At 34.3% G+C, this 22,742-nt stretch overlaps 1 protein-coding gene across 12 annotated transcripts in view; it reads left to right on the forward strand.

Moving 5' to 3' along the window:
• The window catches only part of HMBOX1 (homeobox containing 1), a 206,621-nt gene that overhangs the window by 77,569 nt on the left and 106,310 nt on the right, over positions 1–22,742 (forward strand). For 11 of the 12 annotated variants that reach the window (XM_032389158.1, XM_032389155.1, XM_032389154.1 and 8 more), the window contains 2 exons: positions 5,256–5,335; positions 14,968–15,444. In XM_032389158.1, the coding sequence (XP_032245049.1) occupies positions 5,313–5,335; positions 14,968–15,444 (500 nt within the window). In that variant the 5' untranslated portion in view covers positions 5,256–5,312. Of the gene's footprint in view, positions 1–5,255; positions 5,336–13,473; positions 13,612–14,967; positions 15,445–22,742 lie in introns of those variants that run through there. The other variant, XM_032389161.1, reaches the window with a different exon arrangement.

A 22,742-nucleotide genomic window follows, 5' to 3' on the forward strand; every position in this document is an offset into this window, starting at 1 on the left:
TTACTGGGAAATCATCTCTTCTAGGTGTTCAAATGAATGCCATGAAATTAAATTAGTGGACTTTTTTTTTTCAGTTTTGTCTTGTTTTCTTAATTATCTCCTATGCTTATGTTTTTATTTCTCTTTTGTTCTGAACCTTGTGAGTTTTCACTCTCTCTTGTTCCCCCGCTTTGTTTTACCCACTCATTAGACTGAGTGATTATTTCATCATCATTCAAAGAGATACCTTTTAGATTTATTTGTGTTCTCTATAACTTTTTTACTTTATGTTCATTTTAAATATTATCTCTTAGTTTCTTCTTCCTAGCTTATTTTGATATATTTTGTTACTTTTTTCATTTCTTTTTTACAGTGTTTTTCTCCCTTGCCTTTTAGAAAAATTAAAATTGTTAAAGCCATAAATTTACTTGCAAATATAAATTTTGCTGGATCACATGGGTTTTGATTAATTAATTATTATTATTTTTTTTTTTTTAAAGATTTTATTTATTTGACAGAGAGAGACACAGCGAGAGAGGGAACACAAGCAGGGGGAGTGGGAGAGGGAGAAGCAGGCTTCCTGCAGAGCAGGGAGCCCAATGCGGGACTCGATCCCAGGACCTTGGGATCATGACCTGAGCCGAAGGCAGACGCTTAACGACTGAGCCACCCAGGCGCCCCGGGTTTTAATTATTTTTATTCTATTTTTTGTCATCTCATCATTTTTAAGGAAAGAAATTGTAAATATTTTCTGAATTTTTGAGTTATCTATCTCTGAAATTAGTTAAAACTTTCATTATGACCATGTTTATGATCAGTTATGGTAATGAACATAGGAAAAAATATCTTTTTTGTTAGAGGGTTACAAGGTATCTTTTAAAAATCATATTTATTGATAATATAATTAAATTTGTTTTTTCTTCTTTCCAACTGTATTTGTCCATTCTAAAAGGTATACTGAAATTACTCAGTATATTTGTATTTTTAAAAATAAATTTATTAAAGTTCTAATAAGTTTTACTTTATTACCTATGTTTGATATATACAGTTTTTTAACTCTTACATTTTAGTCATAAGTTGTGTATTTTATAATTGTATAATATTTTTCTTTACCCTGCTAAGTACTTTTGACCTTAAAATTATACCTTGACTGATACATGCTTCTTTGCAGTTACCTGAAAACAAAAACTCTTTTCCCTCAAAAGATGCTCATTGCTTTCCCTGATGGCTTCTTGACCTTGAAAAGATGAGATCTTTAGAATACTTTTATTTTCTGCCTCTCTTTCTTTTTCCCCTTATCCTCTTCTTCCTCATGAGATCTTGGAAGTATTTTTACTTCTGCCTATCTTCATCTCACCTGTCTACAACTCTTTTACTTTGAATAGTTTAGAAATTTATTAAAATGTTTATATGATATAGTCTTTTTGTTTCAAGAGTCTTTATCATATAAGTTATACATTCCTAGGCATTTGGTTATTATTTAAATGTGTATTATATAATATAAACTGAAAGTTTCATTGATTACAATATTACTCTTTTTCTTCATCTTCCCTGTTACCACATCTCTTTTTCTGGTTTATTTTTTCTTAGTTAGAACCTTTCCTCAATTATTTTTCTTAATTGGGGTGCCTGAGAAAATACACTCTCTGAATTTTTGCATATTTGCAGTTTTTTTCATGTATCAAAATGTAAGCTTTGTTGGCACAGGATTCTTTCATCACTGTCATCTGTGAATGTTCTTTAACTCTATTTTTTAAAATTATTTTTTAAAGATTGCTTTATTTTAGAGAGAAAGAGCGTGCACACAAGGGGGCCAGCGGTAGTGGGTGAGGGAGAGAATCTCCAGCAGATTCCCCACTGAGCACAGAGCCTGAGAGGTGGGGGGCTCGATTTCATGACCCTGAGATCACAACCTGAGCCGAAATCAAGAGTCAGACACTTACCCAACTGAACTACCCAGGAGCCCTCGCTTTTTAAAGTACAAAAGATGAAGGGTCCAATGAGGAGCTGATTAACTTTTATAGGTTACTTGCTTTTTAGAGCTGGGTGCTTGATGTGATCCAGCATCCGTGAACTTTTATCCCTAAAAACCTCTTTTTTTTTTTTTAAGTTCAGATTTTTTTTCTTTTTTGAAGTTTTTTTTGAGTATAGTTGACACACAATATTACGTTAGTTTCAGGAGTACAACATAGTGATTCAACAACTCTAAATGTTATGCTGTGCTCACCACATGTGTATCTACCATCTGTCACCACACAATGTTTTTGTGTATCACTGACTGTATCCCACATGCTGTACCTTTTATTCCCATGACATAACATGGAAGCCTGTATCTCCCACTTTTTCCTTTACCCATTTTGCTCATCTCCCCCCACCTCCCTTCCCTCTGGCATCAGTGTATTTTTCTGTATTTATAGGTCTGATTCTGCTTTTTGTTTCCTTGTTTCATTTGTCTTATTTTTTAGATTCCATATATGAGTGAAATTATATGGTATTTGTCTTTCTCAATCTGACTTATATCTGACCCTCTGGGTCCATCTTGCTATCTCAGATTCCATTCTTTTTTATGGCTGAGTAATACTGCGTTTATATATATATATATATATATATATATGGCACATCTTTATCCATTCATCTATCAGTGGACACTTAGGTTGCTTTCATATTTTGGCTATTATAAATAATGCTGCAGTAAACATAGGGGTGCATATATATTTTTGATTTAGTGTTTTTATTTTCTTTGATAAATACCCAGTAGTAGAATTACTGGATCATAAGGTAGTTCTATTTTTAATTTTTGAGAAACCTCCATACTGTTTTCCATAATGGCTGCACTATTTTACATTCTCACCAGCAACACCAGGAAGGTTTCTTTTTCTCCACATCTTTGCCAATACTTGTTATTTTCTGTTTTTTCGATAATGACCCCCCCCTTTTTTAAGGTTTATTTATTTGAGAGAGAACACGTACGGGCGGGGTTGGGGGGACAGAGGAAGAGGAAGAAAGAGTCTGATGCAGGGCTCATTCTCTCTCAAGATCTCATGATCTCATGATCATGTGATCATGACCTGACCTGAAACCAAGAGATGCTTAACTGACTGAGCCACTCAGGCACCCCTGATAATGGCCTTTCTAATGGCTGTGATTGTAATTTTTATTTAAACTCATTTAAATAAATTTTAATATTTATTAAACTCGTTTTTAAAACAATTTTTTAAAAATCTGTCTCCTATGCAGGGAGGGCTTTGTGACATTGAGTCTGAGAATAAAGAACTCATAGCACCACTTTACTTGCTTACTCTTCTGTCCTTAGAATATTTTAGTTCTATTGAATATTTTAAGCCCATTTATACCCATAATATAAATAACATAAACTCAGTGATTTGCAGTACACCAAGTCTGTACCAGTGACTTAATCTCAGTTTCCTCACCTGTGAAATGAGGGTCTTTGGTAATTTACTTCCTAGATTGTCTGATTTAGTTGTACCATAGTCCTCATATTTGCAGAATAAAGGTCAGGATTGCTGTGAGACATTTACCAGCCTTCCACAGATTGTGGAAGTCTTCCCTTTCTAGCCTATGTATTTCTCATGCATATATGTAAAAGGCCAGCCACATAGGTCTACTTAATCCTTAAGCCTAGCTCATCATCTCCTTTAACTGTTCCTTCTCCCTGGAATCTTCTTCCACTGATTCTCACCTGCCTTCACACCTAGGTTTGGTGGAAGTCTTATTCTGATCTTCAGATAACAGCTGAGATCTCACTCTAGGAAGTCTTCCTAGTTCTCTGTAGCCTAAATTAATCTCTAAATTGTTACTCTCATAAACCTTGTATTTTTAGTCTTATCACATTATGCATTTTATTATAGAGGGGTGTGTGTGTGTGTGTGTGTGTAATTTTTATTTGACCTTCTTCTACAGTTTAATATGCTCCTACACTACTGGGACCATACCTTACTCTTATTATGACTTTGTGCCTCTGTCAGGACAAGTAGATCTTTAATATATTTTAACTGAATTTGAGCAAGAATGAAAAATGTATATTGACCAGTAATCAGTTTTTTGGCTTAGTTTGGATATTTTTGCAATCAGCAACACTTTCAGTAGATTTTCTTTGTACTTTATATCTACTTTTTTTTTAGGACAGGTATTTCTTAAGTCAGCAAGAAAATTAACTACAACAGGAACTTCATTAAAGCTACAACTTAGGATATGCAAATGTGAAAGGTTTCTAACTTTACCCTGTACATTTCACATATATCATTAGTCACTGTTAGACACTTCGGTCTTGCTTAATATAATTCAGTGCTGAATGTGTATTTTAATGTGAGAGTTTTGACATCAACATTTTTAACTTTCGTATAATTTATAATCTTAACTTTGAGTTAATGGAAATTGTTGCTTCTATAGATTGTGGTTTGAAACTGCTAATAAGTTCAGTCAGTAATACATGATCTTTAGCTCCTAAGCCGTGAATAGTAGATTTCATTTTTTGTTAAAATCTATGTCTGAATTGAAAGGGGTCACAGGGTCTGAATGGTGAATAAAGCAGTAGAATGCTAATCAGAAGATAGAAGTACTAGACTCACTCTATTATTAACTTCCACTGTGTTCAGTAATCTAAAATAACATGGATACTAATCTCCTTTTTAAATTGTTAATAATAGCCCCTGCTACTTGATAGCTTGTGAAGTGCTTTCATTGCCATTTTAAAAAAATGTTTTAACTTCTTGTAGCTCTTTGAGGTAGTTATTGATCATCCCTGTTTTATAGATGCAGAAATTGAGACTTAGAGAAATTAAGTCACTCAAGATTTGGGTAGCAGTAAAATAAGTACTAATATACTTGGAACTAGACCCCAGAATTTACCCCACAGTTAAGACCTTTAGCTGTAGTCATGTTGTGGTGGGTTTTTTGCTTATAGGGTGCTGCATAAATGCACTGATATTATTATCAAACAGTGTTCTCAAAGGTCACAGTAATATATACATTCCATCGCACATTTATATCTGTTTCCCTGGGTGGTGTCTGATAACATTAAGTTTCAGGAGTATGATTTTTATTACTTTTTCCAAGTAAATAATTGTGAAAGCTATTAATAATATTTTTTTATTTTTTAAATTTTGCGTCAAACGAAGATTTCATCTTAAAAGTACAAAATAATTTTAAAAACATGGTTACCTGATGTTGACTGTTAATATCTTTAAGTTATATAAAATTTTTATTCAATATTTGATTAACAAGTATTTCTGAATTTTTCTGTCTTTATTCTACAGAATGGTTAATAACGCTGATCATCTCTAGGAAGGATATTGATTCACCTCATGTAAAGTATGCTCAGTTCCTTTCCAGTGGTGTAAGTATCTAGTCCTTTTCTTAATTTTTATCTTCCCAGTTGTTTTTAATAAAGTGAAGAAATTATGATTATGATCCAGAAATGACAGCAGGCATTCATAGAGTTGAAAGAATTTTTTCATAATCATAGTGGAAAGGAATGAATTTTCAAATCTATCACACTTTCTCTTTTACCATTTATTTTCAACTTTGAAGTCTGACATTCATTTTTAACATAAAACTACTCTACTAATTATTTTAAACTGCTTAATAGGTTAGAAACTTACAAAATAGATGGCTAACTAGTGTTAAATTCCTTGTGACAAGCAGAATATTGGAAGCATATTACCTTAACCTTGCCTTTGTGTGTAAACTCCGAAGCACCTTGGCCATTTTCCTTTACCTCCTGGAGATAATAATGTAGTTAAGCCTGTTAGCTAATGTCATCGGTAGCCTTTCTTTGGAGTCAGGCAAAAAATACAAATTGAGATGGTGGTCTTATGTTGAGAGTTTTTTGTGCTAGGATATGAACTGTAACCACGTATTAAATAGGCCTCTGAATAAAAGTATTCCGGGAATTTCAGATATTAGAGAAGATAAAGTATCTATTAGCTCATTAAGTGCATCTTTAGAGTCTAATGCAGAGTGCCTTTAGCATAAGTATTTTCTAAAATTTGGTGCAGTCTGTGTTTCGATTAAATTCCTTCCGTTTTGTTTGACAGTTCTATAATCCAGTAAGTAGACATTAACATAGATTTTCTTTATTATTTGGGTTTTTCATTAAAGTTTTTTTCCTCTCCCATTGACTCTATCATATATCAAAGAATCTCTGGAATAGGCCCAGGTGTTGTGAACTGTAGCCTGAGTTTCTGCTAAATAGCTATATCCTTGGGAAATGGCATGGCACTGCATTGCTTTTGGCCTTAGTTTTTTTTTTTTTTTTTAATGATATACTTGCTAATGGCTGTTTTTAATAGCCATTAGAATGTAAGCATCATGGGGCGCCTGGGTGGCTCAGTTGGTTAAGCGACTGCCTTCAGCTCAGGTCATGATCCCAGGGTCCTGGGATCGAGCCCCGCATTGGGCTCCCTGCTCAGCTGGAAGCCTGCTTCTTCCTCTCCCACTCCCCCTGCTTGTGTTCCCTCTCACGCTGTCTCTCTCTTTCTCTCTCTCTCCCTGTCAATTAAATAAATAAATAAAATCTTTAAAAAAAAAAAAAAAGAATGTAAGCATAATGAGGCCAGGAGTTTTTGCCTGATCCGTCCCTTGTTGAATCCTTTCTGCCAAGTACATGGTCTGACATATAGGCCATATTCAGTAAATGTTAGTTGAATGAATGATTTTTCTCTAAATGGTGTCCAGTTCCCTGATTCCACACCTAATTTATATTTCCCTCTATAAACTTGCATATTTACTTCGATTTTTTTTCCCCAGACATGTATAAGGTGGCTACAGTAAGAAAATTTCAATCTTAATCAGTGGTAATTTAAAAATAACTATTATATAGTGTGATTGGCACATTGGAATATAATCTCATTTTTCTCAAAGTCTTTTTATTATGAAAAGAACATTTTTGTACTGTTGTTTGTAGTCATAGCCTCTAATCTTTTGTTTTAGTCAGTTCTCTATTGGTTTGAATTACAGAATCATCTTATCATACTGTCAAGCTCAGTCCCCAGTAAATCTTCATTTCTTACTTACTCTCACTTCATTTTTTTATTTTTTTTTTAAAGATTTTATTTATTTATTTGACACAGAGAAAGCACAAGTAGGCAGAGCAGCAGCAGAGAGAGGGAGAAACAGTCTCTCCACTGAGCAGGGAGCCAGACGTGGGGCTCGATCCCAGGACCTGGGCATCATGACCTGAGCCGAAGGCAGCCTCTTAACCGACTGAGCCACCCAGGCGCCCCTCTTACCATTTTAAACTTTAAGATCCCACTCCTTTGGTGATAATAATAATTGTGAAAGAGGCTAATGTGCCATAAATAGTAAGAAGGGCCTGAGTACATCTTTAGTTGATGGATATTGCGATTACCTCTAGAATGGAAATACCAAGTATGTGAAACAAAACTAACTTATGAGTAGTTCATATTTTGCCTAGTCATTCTAGATAAAAGGATAGCAGAATCGAGCTGAAGAAAATGCTAAATGCTGTTATTTTAATAAACTCTTAATAACTATTAATGCTTTACAAGTAAGGTAGGAATGTTATTTTTGCACAGGTGATTTCAAGATTAATCATTTGTAAATGCTTTAACCTTCTTTGCTCTATATGTTTGTAAAATTTAGTTTAAGAAAGTGTTCTGGACCAAATGCCAATCTAAGAAGGGTTTAGGTACAAATCCAAGTAGGGATAAAATTTATTATGAAATAGGTTTACTATTATGGTCTGATAGTGTAGTCTTTTGGAATATCAGTTTATGAACTGAGCCATAATTCCTGAATTTAACTGTTCTTTTATGCTTTAAACATTGTCTGTGTTACTGCAGTGTCAAAATTCTTCTCACATCATTTTCAATTATTGTTGGCCTGAGTCTGCATTCAGATTAGTCATTTAAATTGAAAGACATTCCTTATCCTGTGAATAGCTCTTGTGCTACATAAGAAAATTAATTCAGTTTTTACATGTTATCTTTTTCTGTTGTAAAAGAATTGCTGGTGTCATGGATTTAGATGACCTTTGGAGGTCATTTACTGCCATAATTTCAGGATTACATGCTTAAACTAGGTAAATTTTGAGAAGCAAAGTGTGGAAATGACAGGCTATACCTTTGTTTATGTTAATGCACATGGAGATACTATACTTGATATCCAAGAAAACTTCTAATCTTGGCATTTTCTCAATGAAATATAGTACATTCAGTGTCATATGCATGATTCGATCCTGGTCATGCCACTATCATTCTACTCTGTAGGGATCATGCATTCCATTTTAGCAATTGTAGATCTTTTTACATTAGGTGTATCTTTGTACTAGGGACCTCTCTTGGTGCAAGGCACAAACATCCAATTTTTTTTTTTTTTTTAAAGATTTTATTTATTTATTTGACAGAGAGAGACACAGTGAGAGAGGGAACACAAGCAGGGGGAGTGGGAGAGGGAGAAGCAGGCTTCCCGCGGAGCAGGGAGCCCGATGCGGGGCTCGATCCCAGGACCCTGGGATCATGACCTGAGCCGAAGGCAGACGCTTAACGACTGAGCCACCCAGGCGCCCCCACAAACATCCAATTTAAACAAGGTATAGCATAAGGGGAAATTTATGCTCTTATATAACAAATATAGAGGACAGAGATGTAGCAGGGACTCAGGAATTACTAGAACAAAGAGTATGAACACTGCAGAGCTTTCTCCTTTGCTCTGCATTTCCTATTATGTCTGCTTTATTCTCCTACAGAGTCGCTTATTTCACACTGTGAGGAATGTATCAGACTAATATCTTCCTGCAGCTGAGCACGGTTATAGTGACTATCCATTTTCCTGCTGATCTAACCTAAATATTTTGAGGAGAGCAAGGCTTGGCTTCCTTACGTGCCCACCGTGTTGGCTAGGAGGTGGGGTATTACAAGTGGCAGTCCCAAGAACATGTGGTTGGAAACAGTGAGGCACTCTAGGCAGAAAAAATAATACATATGTTCTGTTATCTCCTTTTATGGCTTTTGGAATAAAAGTGTTTCCCATAGTGAATCTGAAATGACATAAAATATTAACTTGTTTCAGATACTGTGAATCTTGATAGTTCTAATATAAGCTTTGGGATGGTACTTTTCAATAACAGGTTAAATTCATATAAAATTTATTTTAGTTTTATGCTGTCATACAGTGTGCTGCTCCATACAGAAAAAGGTTTAAAGAATTATACAGATACTACCTGCTCTGATATAAATAGGATAGGAAAATAAATAGGAAAAAATCAGGATTGATGTTTTTTGTCCATATAATAAAAACAGTTCTCGAAGTCCCATTTAAACTAAGGTCAGTTTAGGGTGTATTTTGAAAGCATTAAGACTGAAGTTAGCAAAGGACAGGTCTACTCTATTTACAAGGGGAAAGAATAATGTATAGAAACCTCAACTTACCAAATCAGTAAATTCAGGGGTTAATTATTTGGATTACTAAAGGGATTAGGCAGTTACATTTATTTATTTATTTATTTATTTATTATTTTAAAATTTTTTTAAAGATTTTTAAAATTTATTTGAGAGAGATAGTGCATCACAAGCAGGGGGAGGGGCAGAGGGAGAGAGAGGGACAAGCAGACTCACCACTGAGCAGGGAGCCCGGTGTGGGGCTCAATCCCAGAACCCTGGGACATTTAACTGACTGAGCCACCCAGGCGCCCCTGTTTTTTAATTTCTAATTTTAATTCCAGAATATTTAACATACAGTGTTATATTAGTTTCAGATTTACCATATAGTGATTCACCAATTCTGTACATTACTCAGTGCTCATCATGATGTGTACTCTTAATCCCCTTCACCTGTTTCACCCATCCCTCACCTACCTCCCCCTCACAGTTTGTTCTCTATATTTGAGTCTGTTTTTTTTGTTTGTCTCTTTTATTCTTTGTATTTGTTTTGTTCCTTAAATTCCACATGAGTGAAATCATGGTATTTGTCTTTCTCTGACTGACTTATTTCACTTAGATTTATACTGTCTAGTTCTATCCATGTAGTTACAAATGGGAAGATTTCATTATTTTTATGACTAATATTCCTCTCTCTCTCTCTCTCTATATACACACACACACACACACACACACACACACACACACACACATATATATATATATATATATATATATACTACATCTTCTTTATCCATTCATCTAACAGTGGACATTTGGGCTGCTTCCATAATTTGGCTATTAATAATGTTGCAGTAAACATAGGGGTGCATCTATCTTTTTGAATTAGTGTTTTCATTTTCTTTGGGTAAATACCCAGTAGTGGAATTACTGGATCATAGGATAGTTCTATTTTTAATTTTTTGAGGCACCTCCATACTATTTTCCACAGTGGCTGCACCAGTTTGCATTCTCACCAACAGTGCACATGAGTTCCTTTTTCTCCACATCCTCACCAATACTTCTTGTTTCTTGTGTTTTTGACGTTAGCCATTCTGACAGGTGTGAGGTGATATCTCATTGTAGTTTTGATTTGCATTTCCTTGATGAGTGATGTTGAACATCTTTTCATGTGTCTGTTGGCCATCTATATGTCTTCTTTAGAAAAATGTCTATTCAAGTCCTCTGCCCATTTTTAAATTGGATTATTTGGGTTTTTTGGTGTTAAGTTGTATAAATTCTTTATATATTTTGGATACTGACCCTTTATTGGGTATATCATTTGCAAATCTCTTCTCCCATTTAGTAGATTGTCTTTTAGTTTTGTTGTTTCTTTTGCTGTGCAGAAGCTTTTTATTTTGATGTAGTCCCAATTGTTTATTTTTGTTTTTGTTTCCCTTGCCTCAGGAGACATATCTAGAAAGGTGTTGTCATGGCCAGTGTCAGAGACACTACTGTCTGTGCTCTCTTCTAGGATTTTTATGGTTTCAGGTCTCACATTTAGGTCCTTAATCCATTTTGAGTTTACTTTTGTGTATGGTATAAGGAAGTGGTCCAGTTTCACTCATTTGCATGTAGTTGTTCAGTTTTCCCAACACCATTTGTTGAAGAGATTTTTTCCTATTGCATATTCTTGCCTCCTTTGTCAAAGATTGATTAACCCCATAATCATGGGATTATTTCTGAGCTTTCTGTTCTGTTCTATTGATCTGTGTGTTTATTTCTGTGCCAGTACCATACTGTTTTGATTACTAGTGATTTGTAGTATATCTTGAAATCTGGGATGGTGATACCTCCAGTTTAGTTCTTCTTTTTTCCAGATTGTTTTGGCTATTTGGGTCATCTGTGGTTCCATACAAATTTTAGGAGTATGTGCTCTAGTTTTGTGAAAAATGCTGTTAGTGTTTTGATAGGGATTGCATTAAATCTATAGATTGCTTTGGGTAGTATGGACATTTTAACAGTATTGGTTTTTACAATCCATGAGCATGGAATATATTTCCATTTGTTTGTGTCATTTGGCATCTGCTTTTAAAGAGAAGTTCCTAGGATTAGGGTTTAATACATTGCTAAACACTGATAGAGCAGACAAATGGCTAAGGGTTATAGCAGAAACTAAAGTATTAAGTGTCTCTTATAAGCCACTTGGAAAATGTTCACATAGCTCTTTCAACAAACTTTATTTAAGCCTAATATACCTACTGAAAATGCACAAATCAGTAGTCACTACTTGGTGGATATTCACACTGTATATACCAGTGTAATATAACTAGCATAGAACACAGAACATTACCAACACTGCATAACATTTTAATAATAGATCATTTATGTGAAGCCAGGTATATTGTTCTTTTGAAATTGGTCAGGAGAAAAAAATAAATGAGTTACTCTGGTTGCAGTTTTCTCTTCTCTCCCAACTAAATGATGATATATTAGGGAGGGGGATATATTAAGCTAACAAGTAGTAAAGTACAGTTGTAATATCCAAAGCCTTTAAAGATTTATTTGTTTGAGTGAGAGAGAGTACGAGCTCGTGAGCTGGGAGAGGGGCACAGGGAGAGAATATTCAAGCAGACTCCTTGCTGAGCCAGGAGACTCACACAGGGCTTGACCCCACGACCCATGAGATCATGACCTGAGCCAAAACCAAGAGTCGGACGTTTAACTGACTGAGCCACCCAGGTGCCCCATAGCCAAAGCAGTTAGAATAGCTAATGATTGGAAACAGTCTATGTGTCTAAAATAGGATGGATAAACAAACATGTAGTATATTCCTATAACGAAGTACTACTCAACAATAAAAAGGAACAAACTGCTGATACACACTACATTGGACATGAATCTCAAAAACTTTATGCTGAGTGAAAAGAGTACATAGAAATTCCATTTATGTAAAGTTCTAGAACAGGGAAAACTTATCTGTGATGGGAAAAATCTGAGCAGTGGTTCCCTGTGAGAGAAGGGGCCAAGGATTAACTGGGAAGGGGGCACTTCTTGGGATGTTAGTTATATTCTGTATCTTCACAGGCATTTTCACAGGTTATGTATTTCTTTTTTACAGCATGTACTTCTCAAAAGTCATAGAATGGTAAACATAAGACTTGTGTATTTTCTTTTATGTAAATTTTACCTCAAAAGAAAAAACCTGAACAAATACTGGGTTCTAATTAATGCAATGCATGTGGAAGTATATAGGAGAAAGTGTACAGATGTCTGTAACTGATTTTAAAATGCATAAAAAATAAGATGAATATAGGTATGGCTACATAAGGGAAGGGATAGTTAAGTTATAAAGCAAATAAAATGTTAACAGTAAAATATAGATGGTTAGTATGTGAGTGTTCACTGCAAATTTCTTTTAATTTTTGTGTATGTTTAATGTTTTTCATTATAAAATGTTGGAGGAAAAACCCAGGCAATCAAGAAAGAATGTAATAATCATGAAAATAGGACTTGTATCATGGATAGCTTGTCACAGTGAGTATTGGAAGACAGCGGAAGATAACATACAAGTCTAAGGCAGACACTGCGACCTATGACACAAATGGCTTGCAGCATGTTATTTGTGGTCCACAAAATGTGTTTGTTTTATTTTTAATTAGCCTGTCTCTAAAAGTAGAGTGATTTCACATAAAAATTCTAGATTTCTGCCTGCTTATTTTTAGAAGGATTTGAAAGACAAAATCAGTGGAACAGAGTAGAGAATCCAAAGGTAGATAGAGATTTGTGTGGAAATTTTGTATATGAAAAAGGTTGTATTTCAGATTAGAGGAGAAGAGACATATTACTCAGTAAAGCATATTGGACAGCCACCTATGCATTTGGGAAAAAATAAAGCTCAAATCCTTTCACACTCATTAAGTAAATATAAATTCCAGGTGGAGCAAAGGTTTAAATTTAAAAACCTATTACTAGGACCTCTAGTCCATCAGTAGAGTGGTTTTATCTAAGTGTTTTTTTTTTTTTAAGATTATTTATTTATTTATTTGACACAGAGAGAACGAGAGAGAGAGACAGAGAGCAAGCACAAGAGGGGGACCGGCAGGCAGGGGAGAAGCAGGCTCCCCGCTGAGCAAGGAGCCTGATGTGGGGCTCCATCCCAGGACCCTGGCATCATGACCTGAGCCGAAGGCAGCTGCTCAACTGACTGAGCCACCTAGGCGCCCCCTATCCAAGTGGTTTTAACTGGAGACTTAAGAGTTCAACAGCCTATATCCCAAATCATAGGATTCCAGTAAGTCCTGCTATGTGTTGGAAAGCAGAATAATATATGATTTTGGAGTCAGTAAGATCTAGGTTTAAATCTTTTTTCTACTCTTAATCAGACTTTTTGCAAGGTACAGAACCACTCTGAGACTTAGTTTCCTCAATGATCAGTCAATATAAGATTTTAAAAGTCTGCCACAGGACTTTGTTGTGAGGATCAGATGAAATTACATTCTATGAAACTCTTGCCCAATGCCTGCCTAGAAGTGAATGTTCAGTAAATTTTTAGTATAGAGGGATGAAGAAACAGACTTTGAACAGCTGTGGGGAACTGGCCCAGAACAGATGTTTACCTGTAAAGGATGAGAAAATTCCTTGACATTTATTTCCGTTATCAAACATTTATTAAGAGCCTACTGTATGCCATGCATCCTATTTGGTACTAGAACTATAAAAAAAAATCTTTAAAAAAATCTTAAATTAGGAAAGTCAGGTTTTATTAAGAAAGGAATTCAAGTAGTGAGAACTTTTAAATTTGATAATTTGCTTAAACTTAATATTGTTATGACTCTGACATTTTCTGGCTTGCTACAGTTTCTTGTGTTAGTTAAAGGAAACATAAAGTGGAAGCAATTTCCCAAGAAAAATGAATAGTTTGGCTGCAACCATCAAAGATCCATTTCTCGGGATAACTATTAAGAGAGAATGCATTACAGAGATGAGATACTAAACAAAATTGCTAAGTGGTGGGTGAAATGGTGCTTAATAAGTTTTTTTATGTACCTTCTTACTTTTCCATTTAAATTTTTGCTGGTTATTAGTATTTGCCTGAGCTTACCTTACCAAGTCATTTGTTTACACTAAATGAAGATACAGACTTCCTAGGTCAGTTTTGCTGATATTTATTAAAACAAGATAATACAAACTGTTTTCACAACAACTTTTCATTAGTAGTACTCTAATGTAGAGTAATGAATTTGAGATGGAAAAAACACCTGTGAATAATCACAAATGGGCTAGGATTAAAAGTGTATGTATGTAATCTGTTGTTTGGTATTATTGCCATAACTGAAATTTTGGTTCAGATATTTACCAAATTGAGGAAAGTGTAAATTGTATGCCATATGAAATTGGGTTTTGTGTTACACCTAATATCCATCTGCTAATAAACTCAGTAACTGTACCAATCCATTTGCCATGACAAAAAACGTTTTAGCATGGAGTGATAATAACTGTTATAATAATAATGTGTTAATCATTTTCAGTAAAGAAATTGATGTAGAAATATTTTGCATCATCTCCTGAGCATTCTCTATAATGATATGTTCTTTGATACATGTTGTAAATAAAAGGATTTTTTTTTTCTTTTTTTTTTTTTTTTTAGTTTGCTGGAAACCATGTCTCACTATACAGATGAACCCAGATTTACCATAGAGCAGATAGATCTCCTTCAGCGCCTTCGGCGTACTGGAATGACTAAACATGAAATTCTCCATGCCTTGGAAACTTTGGACCGTCTTGATCAAGAGCATAGTGACAAGTTTGGAAGAAGGTCCAGCTATGGAGGAAGTTCTTATGGAAATAGTACCAACAATGTTCCAGCATCTTCCTCTACAGCTACAGCTTCCACACAGACCCAGCATTCTGGAATGTCCCCATCTCCTAGCAACAGTTATGATACCTCCCCACAGCCTTGCACTACCAATCAAAATGGGAGGGAGAATAATGAGCGATTATCCACATCCAATGGAAAGATGTCACCCACTCGCTACCATGCAAACAGCATGGGTCAGAGGTCTTACAGTTTTGAAGCCTCAGAAGAGGACCTAGATGTAGATGATAAAGTGGAGGAATTAATGAGGTTAGTTCTTTTGCTTACTCAGAGTCCCCAAAATGTTTATGTTCTTAGATTGGTTTTGAGTAATATACTGTATTTCAGCTACTTACCTATAGGAACTATGATTTCCCCCTCCTCCCCTTGGAGATGAAAGAAAATATTTTCAAATTTTATGATTTTAATTCAAATTTTGTCTTCTCTACCTTAGCCCTCTTTGCTGCCTGATAAGCCTTTTCCATTCTGTTTATCAAAGCAGAAGTTAGCCTTCTCTTTATAGTACTAATTGCTAACATCTGAATTTTCTGAATTGTTAACACATTCTAATCCTTAGAGTTTTCTGAGAGAAAAGATGATTTTATCATGATACAGAATTTGTACACTTAGTTTTTCACTCTAACATACCACAACAAAATAATTTTGAGCACCTATTATATAAAAAGCTGTGTTCTTAGGAAGAAAAATAGACATGGTTTCTACCCCTAAGAAGCTAAAAGTTCTAATTTAATAGATGCCACACACACACACACACACACACACATACACACATATATATATTATCTATTACAAGGTAAGTGTAAGCCTTTGTTGTTTTAAACACTGAGAAAAGAAGTCCACTTTCAAAAGAGGTAATTAGGAAGGGCTTCACACTGGACCTGGAACACTCTGAGGCCAGTAATCATGTGTTTTTGAATATTGTTTCCAGGATCTAGAATTGTCCTTGGCACATGCTAAGGGTTTAATGTGTTAAGTGAATGGATGAATTTGAGCTAAATCTAAAAGGATAGCTTTTGTTTTGAAATATAGGAACTTTATTTAAAGTTAAGGGAATAGTAAAAGGTAGAGAAGGCAAGGCATATTTAGTTTTATAAAGGTTGCATGGGCTAGACTATGGTAATAAGAATATTATATTAGGATGCAGTACAGGTTTGGGAAGATTTGAGTTCCACACAAGTAGTTTATGTTTAATTTGATTGGAATTAAGGATTTTTTACAGGTCTGTAGGAATAGACATGATAAAAGCATTATTTTCAATAGATTATCACTACTGTAGTAGGAGGAAAGCCTGCAGATAGATTAGTTACAGTAGATAAAGAAGCTGTAGCACAAATTTGTCAGAATAAAGTTAGAACCTATAATTATGAGTTATAGTTCTTCCTAAGGATTTTAAGACTAAAGATAGTATAATGGTGACTTAATATTGCATATGGAAGATCTATTCTATAGTACCACAGTGGTAAAATCTTTTAAATAAACTGTCCCGACTTTATTTTTAGGGTAGCACTGCCTTATATGGAATTGTGAACTAAATGGACTATTGCATCTAGATTCCAATGTAATTCCGGTAATGAATAGTTTCATAGAGCAGCCATAGAGCCCTGTTACTTCCACTCCCCCTGCTTGTGTTTTCTCTCTTGCTGTGTGTCTATCTGTCAAATAAATAAATAAACTTAAAAAAAAAAACAAACTTAAAAATATAAGAGATCAGTTTGGTTTTGAATTCATTTTCACTTGTTAAAGCAGCTGGCCACAGTTTAGATGTTCCTTTTGAATTTAACATGTGTATCATTGTCATGATTGAGAGGGAGAACCATTGCAGCAAGTAGAAGTTACTTAAGTCATTGAAATATGACAAGGTTAGCTTTTAATTATCCTGAGTAGAGAGGAATCAACAATAAAATTTATACTGTTGCTGTCATTAATCAGTTTTAATAAGCTTTTAACATAACAATTAATTCCCAAATGTGTATTAGACTACCACAAAATTTGGGGAAACTTTCTTGTTAACAAAAGGCTCTGAAGATTGGCCAAGGTCTAAAATTTGACTACAAGGGTCTAAAAAAATAACTACTAGCTTTTACATTGGCATAATGTTGTAATACAACAACTATGTTCTCAAAATAAACAGAAAACCTATTTAGCAATGATTAGGATTTGTAGTTAAATCCCACAATTAACACACATTCAAGTTTTATCATTAAAAATATACATGTTTTTGCATTGTTACCAGCATTTAATTTACTGCCACTTGTTGCATAGTTAGGATACTTTATCTTTACCCTATTCTCTGCTTCTTTCTATGAACTGCTACTTCGGTTCTCTCATCATCTAAGGGTCTCATTGAACCTTCTGGCTCTCTGTGGTTCTCTGCCATTGTGTCCTCACCCACACCTGCATTCCTCCTTTGTGCCCACCTCTTATTTTTCTCAAGTTTGCACGTAATAACAATCCTTAGGTCAGAGGGAGAAGTTTATTGCATGACTGTTCTCACTTTTAATCATTATAACCATGCTGTGTATGAGGTACAGCAGAGAAATTGAGATTCATAAAATTTAAATAACTGACCCAAGAAATTTTAAATATTAAGTGGCAGAGCCTGAATTCTAACCTATGTCTTTATTACCATGTCTCTGGTATCTGTTGCCTCTGTAAATAAGTTTTTCATGTCTGTAGATTTCAATAAGATTTTAAGAACAGTGGTTGATGTAACACAAGTGAAAGTTGTGAATGCCTTAATGGGCTGTTGTTCCTCCCTCCCTCTACCGTCACATGGTATTTGCCACTTCAAATCAGTTACTAACCAGATGAATTTTTATTTGGTAGAATGTTAGAGAAATTTTTGAGCAGTGAATTTTTCTGAGTATCCTGTGCCACATAGGACTGTACTGCCCTCTCTAATCACTCAACACTATGATATTGTAGTGGGTTAGATTTGGTGGGCTGTAAGTGGGGAGAATGGGTACCTGAATGCCTTCCTGCCTCCTTTTCTAGATAATCATATATAAGTCATATCTTGCATGCTCCATAGCACTCAATCATAAGTTAATATTTTTCAAATCACATAACCCATTGAGTTCATAGACTTAACACCTACTAATTTCAAGGTACACAAAGGAAATTTTTTATAGAAATTAACTTATAGGGGCGCCTGGGTGGCTCAGTCGTTAAGCGTCTGCCTTCGGCTCAGGTCATGATCCCAGGGTCCTGGGATCAAGCCCCGCATCCGGCTCCTCGCTCTGCGGGAAGCCTGCTTCTCCCTCTCCCACTCCCCCTGCTCGTGTTCCCTCTCTCGCTGTATCTATCTCTGTCAAATGAATAAATAAAATCTTAAAAAAAAAAGAAATTAACTTATAACTGTACACCTGATCAACTTAAGAAAGAATCAGAAAGAGAGAAACTGCTAGTTTTCCCATTTTTTAATTGATTGGGGTGAAAAAAAAAGAAACCAGATAGTGGGTTCTCAACAAATTATTGAATATATAACATTTTAGGACGGACTTTAAAGCCAAGAGCTAGAATGAAAACCCATTTCACATATTAGTATTTTTAAAATGCATCTATTAACATACATATTTATATATCGGTATATATATACATTTGTTAATATTATAGTGTAGATCTGTTCTTTCATGTATATATTATAAAATAACAGTTGAAATGAGGCTTATCAGGAATTCATAAACAATGCCATGTATTAAGTTGTTATTCCTAACTACCCATGTACTAAATTTTATGACTGTTTGTATTTTATATAAGATCCAGGACTTTATTCCGAATGCTTAACTAGATCCCTAACAATCGGTGATTTAGGGATAAGTATTTCCTAAGTTCAGTTACAATGTTGTGTATACATATAGAGTAGCTTTTCTTTTAAAAATTTTAAATTATGCTTTATCTCCCTGAGTAGAAATGAAAGGGAGCAGGTTCTTATTCAAAAGTTAAAGAATTTGTATGTAATTGTATTTTCCCATCTGTGATATAGTCTCTCTTTGTAGGTATTGCTCCATCTCTGGAAGTCTTTGAGATAGATGGCTGCCTTTAAGGAGTCCTAAAGAATGTGTAGTATATATCAACTGAGAGAATATGGAAGATCTTAAAGCATACAACTTTTAAACATGTACTCTTTAATAGTCTTTGTTCCAGAAATGGAAGGATTGCCATTTTGAGCTAGCATAAATAACTTTTTCCATTCTGATTTGGGAAGCTTAAACATGTTTGAGATTAAGAATTTAGAGCTGTTTTCTAAATTATCTAGATCAGGTTTGCCATTTTACAACCTTTTATCTTCAACTACAAATTTGTTCATTCATTGAACAAATTAAGCTCTATTATATGCAAACCCCGTGATGAATAAGACACAATCTTTGTGCTAAAAGATTTCAGTCTAGTAGGAGCGATAAGACCAGATCAGAACAACTATAATATAGAATAGCATGTAATATATTAGCATGTGAGTAGTATAATTGAAATGATAAAGTTAGTTATTAGAAGAAGGAGATCTTTTTTAGCTGTGAGGATCAGGGAGAACTTCTCTGAATAGATGACAGTTAAATTGTGTCTTAAAGAAAGGGTGATTCTACAAAGAGGCATTACTGATTAATTCATTTGGATATTAAGAAAGGTCTGTAGATAACAATGGAAAGTTTAGCAAGTTATAAAAATGATGGTAATGGAGGATGGAAAGGAAGAATTTTATCTTTATGTGGAAAGCACTCAGAGAGAAGAATTCAACATGGCTGTGATTTGGAAAAGGTGGTAGGAGGAGATGACATGGATTTTAAGTGGTTTGATGCAAATAGACTGGTAGCTTATCTTGGAAGTAAGCTATGGAATCAAAGAAAGATCAACTTGTGTTTCACTTTAATTTCATAAGACTCGAGGAATACAAATCATGAGGAATGTGAGATTTTATAAGAAGTGAATTGTGATGAGTGCTGGGTGATTAAAATAAAAACTTGAAAAAATTAGTACTCAGAAAAAAAGTGAAGAAAAGGGATTCATTCTTTTTAAAGAGGATGAAAAATTTCAAATAAAGGGAGAAAGTAAGTAGTAGGAGAGTATATGAAAATTAGATTTGGAGTAAACGAAGGAGTTTTCACACCAAGAAACTGGTCATTTCACAGAGTTACGATGTGGACAGTAGGAGAGGCAACTTGTTAAAGGAGACTGAATGAGGGGGGATATTTGAAAGTTTAAAGAACAAGTTAACCCTGTAGAATGGAGGTCTTTGAAATACACAAGAGAACTGGACACAAGTGAAAGTTGAATACCATTACTATTTTGAAAATACAGGTTCTGTATTTTCTGAAAGCTTGAGTTATACCACTTCACTTTTAGGAAAGCCTCCATTAGTACCTGTTTTCACTAACTGAAAGAAATCTGAAGGGGATTTTTACTTTTACAAAAAAATGCTGTTACCATACTAATGTTGGTCTTTTATAAAAGCAGAGTGGCGTAATGCAAACTTTCAGAAAGCAGGGGATACGTGTACCTAGTGAAAATAACTAGATGACACATCATTGCTTGTGTCTAAATTGACTTCATAGAAATCTTTCCATGGTGCCTTAAAGTACCTCATGCAGATGTTTACTTCAGTCATAGGTAGTTACAGCAGATCATTTGTTTCTTCTTTACCTGGAATTCTTTCTGGGGTTTTATAAAATAATAGTCATTGTTTATTGAATGCTGAAGTTTCAAAAATTTTTACATTGAAGAATTTTTTATTTTATTTATTATACACACACATATATGCACACATTTAATACTATATTTCATTTAAATTTAATTTCAGTGTGTGGAGAAAAATTTTTAAGAGTCTTGTGATGAGGGTTTTATTGTTCTCATTTTACTAGATGATGAAACCAGGGTCCAGCTATATTAAATGACTTGCCCGAGCATAACCTTATTTTTTAAATCTTGTGTTTTTCTTCGATTTGAAAAAGCTTCTCTCTGGTAAAGCAGCTGACAAAAGAGGTTTTGTTATTATTTTTTTTTACTCATCGTGGACACTTACAAACTTGCCAAGTATCTAAAAATATAGTCTATGAGAGGGTAAGTGAATTACTGCTATTTTGCAGACTTTCTGAAGTTCCTTCTGTCTCAATGCAGTCCTTGATAATATCATACTGCAAAGCTGTGAATAATTCACAAACTGGATATTTCCTATTGGAATAATTGAGTGTTATGTCCTCTTTATGATTTAGTGTCTACTCTAGGTGAATTTGATTTAAGATAAATTGATTTAAATTCCAATTTAAATCAGTAGTCAAGAAAATACCATTTAATCATTTTCCCCAAAAGCACATTTTTTATTTAACCTTAATAAATATTCTCTTAAACTTGGTTTTCACTTTCCTAGAAGGATATTCTATATATTGCAATGCAGTGCTTTATTTAAATTTTTTCAGATTAATTCTGAAGTTGTATCAGAAACTGAATGATTTGGTTGTTTTATTTACATAAAGCAAATGAAATTCATACTGCTGAAGTTCTCTCTTGCTCAGCTAATTATTGGTGGATATTTAAGAGCCATTAGGCCTATACTACCTGTATCTTACTGAGCAGTTTGTTTTATTTGACTTTAAAGTGTATTTATTTGTGCCTTTTTCTTTCAGATACACAATTTTTAAATAAAATGAGAATGCATATTTTTCAAAGAAATACTTCAAATATAAACAAGTGAAAGTTTTGGAAAGAATCTAGCTGGTATCTAGATCAGAATCTAGATGAGTATGAGAAATTTTAAATATTGGATTAGGCAGCTGACTATTTTCTTTCTCTAGGAATCTTTTTGATTAGGATTTCCAACCAGTAGATCAGGAATATACTGTAGAGCTTCAGACTGAAGGTTGTCCCTACTATCGCTTCTCTACCCCTTTCCAGAATTCCTGAAAGGGAACATGGAATCCACCAAGAGAATGTATCGCCTCTCCTCACCAAGGGGCTAAAATATCTGCTCTAATTCAAATCACAGCTGATTCTTTTTGGATAGGATCTTTTCTTTTGTTGCTTCAAATAATCTTTAAAGAAACTTGAGCTCCGGTAAGAAGTTTGTGGTTCATTTACAACATGATTTGTGAAGATTTCATGATCCCTTTGTCTCAGATCAAGGGTCAGCAAACTTTTTCTGGAAAAGACTAGATGGTAAGCATTTTACACTTTGTGGCCAAGAGGCAAAATTGAGGTTATAATACACATACTTACAGCTAAGATAAAACAAAAAGATCACAAATTTTTACTGACAAAATTCAATATAGAATAATAGTAATTGAATATAGTTTTTAAAATATAGGTCTAATGAGAAGAATAGAATTTTTGGTGGGGAGGATATAATACTTTGCTTAATTCATGTTCAAAGTTAGTATTCTCTGTCACCAAGTAATGATTGCAAGTGTTCATCTGTGAAAACCATTCTTAGCTCATAGGTTGTGTAAAAACAGATGGGAGACCATATTTAGCCATAGTTTGCTGACCCTATATGAAATTATAAATTAACTGCTCTTCTGTGTTACTTTTTTTTTTTTTTTTTTTTTTTTTTTTTTTTT

Source organism: Phoca vitulina, unplaced genomic scaffold (assembly GCF_004348235.1).
Source record: "Phoca vitulina isolate PV1807 unplaced genomic scaffold, GSC_HSeal_1.0 scaffold53, whole genome shotgun sequence".
NCBI classification, from domain to species: Eukaryota; Metazoa; Chordata; class Mammalia; order Carnivora; family Phocidae; genus Phoca; species Phoca vitulina.